This window comes from Elephantulus edwardii, unplaced genomic scaffold (assembly GCF_000299155.1).
Source record: "Elephantulus edwardii isolate Elephantulus edwardi_28Jun2011 unplaced genomic scaffold, EleEdw1.0 scaffold00030, whole genome shotgun sequence".
NCBI lineage: Eukaryota > Metazoa > Chordata > Mammalia > Macroscelidea > Macroscelididae > Elephantulus > Elephantulus edwardii.
In genome coordinates, this window is record NW_006399780.1 from 8,880,575 (window position 1) to 8,887,535 (window position 6,961).

The window sequence follows — 6,961 nt, forward strand, 5'->3', positions numbered from 1 at the left end:
TGTTTGTTTTCCTAGCAGTCCATGGTACTCTCAATACTCTTCTCCAGCACCACAGCTCAAAGGCATCAATTCTCCTTCTGTCCTCCTTGGTCACTGTCCAACTCTCTGATGCAAAACTGCCTAATAGTCAATGATAACTGTGCCATCCAATACCTTAGCAGTGTGGCATTCTTCTTGTAAGGCAGTGATTTTTTGTTGGTAAGCACTCAGTGTACGCTGGTGCTGTTCTGCAGAGGTCTTCAGCTGCTCATGGATTTTGTGTTTCTCAGATGTTATTTCTGCCAGCTGAATCTAGGACAAAAGCCATTAAATTAAGCTCAAGTACATCACAATTTTACTGGTTAAATTTTTTTCTTCTTCTTAAAACACAAAACTGAGGTTTGAAATGTAAGCATATGTAAGGAATATAGTAAATAATTAACCTAAAATCAATTTTCCATTAAAAATTCCAGAGTTTGCATTCACACTCCACATGTTACAGTTTCTTAATTAAATATATCAAGAGATTATACTAATCTCTTGTTCGTAAATGTGCTTTTGAGAACAATTTACAAACTGATTCTTGTGACTACCATTTCAATCAGAAAGCTCAGATCTAGGGTTAGGGTCATGTTCATTTTTTTATAGTGATGTGAGTGAAGGTTTTCTATTCAACTATTCACACTTTTTGTTTTATAAATCAATTACAATACATACTTCTCAAACACGTTTCCCATTTCCTCCCTATAATTCTCATTTCTATTAATCCTTGTGTTCTCCACTCTTCCTGCTTTCTGGTTTTTATCTAACTGCTGTTCATTTTACTTCACATGGTTGGCTATTCTAAGGAGGATGTGTCTCCCTGGTGTGACTGGTCACCTTATAAGCCTGCTTATTGTTTGGCTGAAAGTTGAATGTACATGGATAAAAGTTTTGTTTCAGGTTCAAGGGGTGACTAAAGGATTTTAAACTTTTAGTTTGTGAAAATCACTGTATCTGCAAAGCACAATAAAGTAAAGCACAATAAAATGAGAGAGGCCTGTGTTTAGAAAAATACATCTCCAAGGAAAATGTCCAGAAATCTTCCTAAAATATGTATATGTATAACCTCTTACTTTATAAACTTCAACTTGCTGTTGGCTTTTTTCCAAGTCACTCTTCAAAGATTCTTGAAGCATTAGGTGATTAGTTTCCTACAGAAAGAGAATCTTGGTTAAAATTTTTAAAAAAAAGTTATACTATGAATAAATTTAAAATTTTAAACTGAGCAATTAACATACTGCTTGTTTTGAATCTGCCAGTTCTTTTTTGGTTTTCACAAGCAATTGCTTGATTTTGGTGTTTTTTTCTTCACATTGCTGCACTGATGACTGTAGTGAAGCTGGGATAAATAATTTCAAAAGAAAGATGAAAAATTTTTATGAGTAACCTAAAATACACAAATAAATGAGTCTTTTCTTGATATTTATATTTAAAAGAAAAGTTTTAAGTTTTTATTAATGAACTATTTCAAACATATATAAGTGTAATGATAATAGTATATTAACATCCATGTATCCATTACTCATTGCTACCAATTACTGACATATAACCAACCATATTTTTACTTACACCAAGAGTTGGCAAACCACAGTCCATATGCAAAATCTAGTCTTATTTTTTTTTAAATAAATGCTTTATTGGAACACAAGCCACACTTAGAAATTTACAATTCAACTTACTGTGTTAGTGGTACAAGGGCAGGATTGAGTACTTGCAACAGAGTCCTTATGGCCTGCAATCCATACATCAAATAAAGACAGGTGGACTCATTGTCTAGACCAGGGGTTGTCAACTACAATTAGCAGGTTAACCTGCCTGGAGCCTTTTGGGAAACAAACAATACACAAAAGAGACCCTATTTGGTCTGAAAAGCCTAAAATACTTCTAGGTGGCCCTTTACTAAAAGTTTGCACAACTACGAGGCCTAGTTAAGTGGATAACTGTGCCAAAAAAACTTATAAGGAATGATTAACTTTATGAAGCAAAATCTACATAAAAAAGTAATATCTGATATATAAGTACAAGCATATTGCAGGATTAAATCTAAACTATGCTATTTATAATAAATAAAAATTATTTAATTTCTACTAATTATTAACTCAGTTATAAAAAGACTTTTATAAAACACAATTTAGTGAGTCTATGCTAAATATTAAAAAGTTACAAATAGCATAATGAAAGTCCCTAAACTCAAAGGATATAGTATGCAATTAGGAGACATTAATTACAACAAAGATAATACTGGTTGGTATGTGTCATTCTGACTCAGAATGTCTCGTCAGAACGGAACAGCTGTCTATACGGTTTCACAGGCTGTAACTTAATGGAAGCAGGTCTTTTCTCCTATATAGCCATTTGGTGAGTTTTAACTGCCAGCCTTCTGGTTAACACCTAAGTTCTTTAACCACCATGACACTACAAGTTTCTAATATAAATGTTTACAAAGATATTTTTTTAAAAGGAGCTCTGGTAGTACCATCTATATTGCAAGCTGCACTGCTAACCTAACCGGTCCATGTTTTATTTCCCTGTTGTTAGAATTGCCCACAGACAGCTTTAAGGGAGAAAAATTGGACAGTCTCCTCCCATTTCAATTTATAACTCAGAAACCCTATGGAGGCTCGCTATGAACTGGAACTAACTTTGCAGCAGTGAGAGAGATGGGTTTCACACTGTCTACATATACTATATAGGTCACATAAACTCTGCAGGAGAGAAGTTTGCTAAACATGAAGCATTTAAGATAGTAATGACAGCAGAAATGCTATGGAAAAGAACAAACGTTGGGGGGAAAAGGAATTAAAAAATCCTGTACACACTATCATCAAACCTTGCCAAATATATAAAAAAGCATTTCCAAGTCAACACATACAAAAAACTAAATATATGCTCTCCCTTTGCCACAATATTGTCTTCTAATGGACACTACCGTACTGAAAGATTCACCTTTCATTTACATTTGTAAATAAGAAACCACAAATCATCCCTCTGTTGGGTTTCCAAGGCTGTACATCACATGAGAGGAGTTTGTTCATCTTTCTCCACTGGAACTGTTGGTGAACTAGAACCACCAGAAATATAACTCTTGGAATTTCAACAAAATTCCCTATGGACGAGGTTATCAGAGCTCTCCACACACTCTCTTCCTTAACTTCTATCTAAAACACTAGTGAATGCCAAGAAATCTTGAAGACAGCCACTTGGCTAAGTGGCTGGCAAAGATTCATTATTTGTTCCCATTCCCCAAAAAGTGATCCAAGAGAATGTGTAAATGTCTGATATTATCACATCCAAGTAAAATCTTGCTGAAGAGTAAGAAAAATGGCTAGAACAGTACATCGACACAGAACTGCCAGAAATTCAAGCTGCATTCTTTAGCAGAGGCCATGGCTTGTGGTATATTATTGCTGATGTCAGATGGATCTTGGCTGAAAGCAGAGAATAGCAGAAGGATGTCTGTGTTTTAATGATCATGCAAAACAATCAAACTGTGTGGATCACAACAAATTATGACTAACATTAAGAATGGTAATTTCAGAACACTTAATTGTTTGTGTAAAGCCTTAACCTTGACCAAGAAGCTGTTGTCCGAACAGGGCCAGGGTATACTGCATGGTTAATATCAAGAAAAGTGTTTATCAGGCCTGTATCCTTTCTCCATACTTATTCAATTTGTATGCTGAGGAAATAATTTGAGAAGATGGACTTTATGAAGAAGAATGTGGCATCAGGACTAAAGAAAGACTCATCATCAAACTGAGTTATGCAGAAGATACAACCTTGTTTACTGAAAGAGAGGAGGACCTGAAACACCTGCTGCATAAAATCAAAGGCTACAGCCTTTAATATGGATTACATCTCAATATCAAGAAAATCCTTACTACTGGACCACCACAGAACATCACGATAGATGGAGACAAAATCAAATTTTGTCAACAAATTTATTTTACCTGGGTTCACAATTAATACTCTTGGTACCAGCAGTCAAGAAACATTGCATTGGGGAAAATCTGCTGTCAAGGACCTTTCCAAAGTGCTAAATAAAAAAAAAAGTCAGTTTAAAGACAAAAGTGCACCTCATCCTAGCTATGATCTTTTCAGTTAAGTTGGATAATGAATAAGGATGACAGAAGAATCAATGTCCTTGAGTTATGGCATTGAAGAGTACTGAATATCCAATGTACTGCCCAAAAAATGTATTTTGGAAAAAGTGCAACTAGGGTGCTCCTTAGGGAGCCAAGGATGATGAAGATAAAACAGGATAGGTCAAGATTCAGATCTGTTCTTTACCAAGTTGCTACGAGTTGTAGTCAACTTGATAGCAATTCACTACCACCACCATCACAAGCCACTGCTGGCTATGTTGACCTAGTAGTAAGAAGCCGTGCTGCCATTCGAAAGACATGCAGCTTAAACCCACTAGCAACCCTGTGAGAGAAAGAAGGGAAATCTCCTCCCATGAAATGTACTGCCTCTTAGAACCTGCTGAAGCTCAGCTGTATGTTGGTTCTGACTTGACAACATCATAACAACAAACCATTATACCAAGTCTTCAATCATTCTGTTATGCATCTCCTATGGTTTAATTTTAATCTTTAAACTTCTACACCATTCTCCTTTACCTCAGCCTAACTTCTTTCTCAAACTACACTGACCTAATTCCTTCTAACTCAACACAATCAATCTCATAGTTTATTAATCGTATCAAATGCAAATACAACTGTTCAACACTCTCCACTCACATAATAGGTCATGAGGGGATTTCCATTGCTTACCATGTAACCATCCACTTGCGGGCCACACAGCCCCTTCTGTCTTTTACATTGTCTCCTTTTTTCATAGGGTTCCTGAACGTACTATTACTATTACCTGGAACACTCTACCCAATTTTCTTTACCTACTTATTCTTCAATAACAATGATGACGACCAAGAGAGAGCTACGTTGGCCTAGTGGAAAGGAAGCTATGCTACCAAGCCGAAAGTGGGAGATTTTCATCTGTGGCCCTCGGTCAGGTTCAAACTGTCTTCCTGTCAAACATTCTTCTAGGTGGTATAGTACCGGTCTGTGCGTTGCTGTACAGAGGGAACTCGTGGTTGCTGTGATGCTGAAGACTGTGACAGTGATGTGCCAATTGTGGGAATGGGTACCCATGGTGGACAGTGTTGGCTGGAGCTTCCCGACTAAATCAAGCCTGGAAGCAGGAGCGGCATCCACTTCCGAAATGGCTTGCCTCTGGAAATTCTATGTACGAACAGTGCTCAGGCTGTTCGTTCATAGGGTTGCTATGAGTTGTCTACGACTCGACGGCATCAAACAACAACTTATTCTTCAGGCTTTATCACGTATCTTGATTCAATTATTCTGTTTTACTTATCAACTATTTATTTTTTCACTGATCACTCTATAAATATATTTCCATGAGCACAGGAGATTTGGTTTTGCTCATCAAAGTATTTCTGGCACTGAGTTGTGGAAGAACAACTTAATCAGAATTAAAAGTAAACAAAAATTAAAACATCAAGTTCACAAAATGATGGATAATGTTAACCATTATGCACATGCAGAGTTATAGAAAAATGTTGGGTTGTGATGTTGGGGTCCATGGTAGTATGAACTCTTGTGATGAGAACATGCACGTATATTCAAGGGCTGATGACACTAATTTCTTGGCATTTAACCCCCCCCCCCCAAAAAAAACCACACCCAAACGCGCTGTTATAAAATAGGATGGGGTAGAGGTTAGGGAGAGAATGGGAAAAGAATGGATATATAATGAACACTGTAGTACAACATATAAGGGAAAGAAATGTCTGAAAAGAAGATATTAGGCATTATATATATGACAAACATCTGGAACAAAGGATGCATTGAGGGGTCGGCTGGGAGAGGGGGTGAGAAGTGGGGAGGAAAGAAAAAGTGCAAAATGAATTTTTTTTTTTAAAAAAGAGACTGCCAAAAACCTAGGCCTGATAAATAGGTTCACAATTATGGCTGAGATTGCAATATACTTCTTTTGGTAAACAGAACACAGAGTATCATTAAGATATAGAAAATTTAAGCACAGTGAATGGACTCAATACATCTGAATTTAGAACATACTAGTTGAAATTAATTCATTTTAACATTCTTTTGAGTACACCAGGTAATCAACCAGAAGTTATATGCTACTACCAAAATTTAGACTTAATAAGTCTGAAAGGGCTGAAATCACATACAATGTGTTCACTTACAGCAATGGAATGAAAGAAAAAAAATCATTCCCTGAAAGACATGTGAAAACCCTCTAAATACTTAGCAATTAAATAACATACTTTGAAATAATCCATGCATTAAAGCAGAAATCAACACAGAAATTTTAAAACAAATTACATTAACTGCAGTAAAAGAAAATATATCAAAGTTGTGAGAAGCAGGTAAACACAAGTTTAAAGGGAAATGTGTAGTTTTAAATCTTTATGTCAGAAATTATTTTATGAATAAAATAGAATATAAACAACTTACAAAGACATGGTTTAAAGTCAAGATTGGTGAAACAGAAAATAAATGCATATTAGTCTCTCCCTTCTGTTATGATGAAATAATAATGGTAAAATTAACTCACTCATTTCTTCTTGTAGGGTTTCTTGTTTCTGTTTCTGAATTTTTATTTCTTGTTCCAAATCTTCAATCTTGGTGTTTTTATTAGTCAACTTTTGATTTAGTTCTTTCATCAGACGTTCATAATCAGCTATTTCCATATTCATCAGTGTGGTTTGCTGGGCATCCTATATGTATCATAAATAAAAAATTCACAAATACTAGATGAATTAAGTGAATTTGTGAAAATACTAAAACTACAAGATGAACAGATTCAATTATTCTATTCTATGCAAGAAGTTATCTATTGGGAGCTCTGGTGGCCTAGTGGCAAGAAGCTGCACTGTAATCCCAGAGATATG

The 6,961-nt window shown here is 35.7% G+C and overlaps 1 protein-coding gene across 1 annotated transcript in view; it reads right to left on the reverse strand.

The window, feature by feature from the left end:
* GCC2 (GRIP and coiled-coil domain containing 2) overlaps nt 1-6,961 on the reverse strand; it is a 56,600-nt gene that overhangs the window by 19,692 nt on the left and 29,947 nt on the right. The window contains exons 12-15 of the mRNA XM_006883827.1: nt 6,625-6,787; nt 1,260-1,360; nt 1,095-1,172; nt 154-291 (exon numbers count right to left, since the gene is read on the reverse strand). Coding sequence (XP_006883889.1) covers nt 154-291; nt 1,095-1,172; nt 1,260-1,360; nt 6,625-6,787 — 480 coding nt within the window. The remainder of the gene's footprint in view (nt 1-153; nt 292-1,094; nt 1,173-1,259; nt 1,361-6,624; nt 6,788-6,961) is intronic.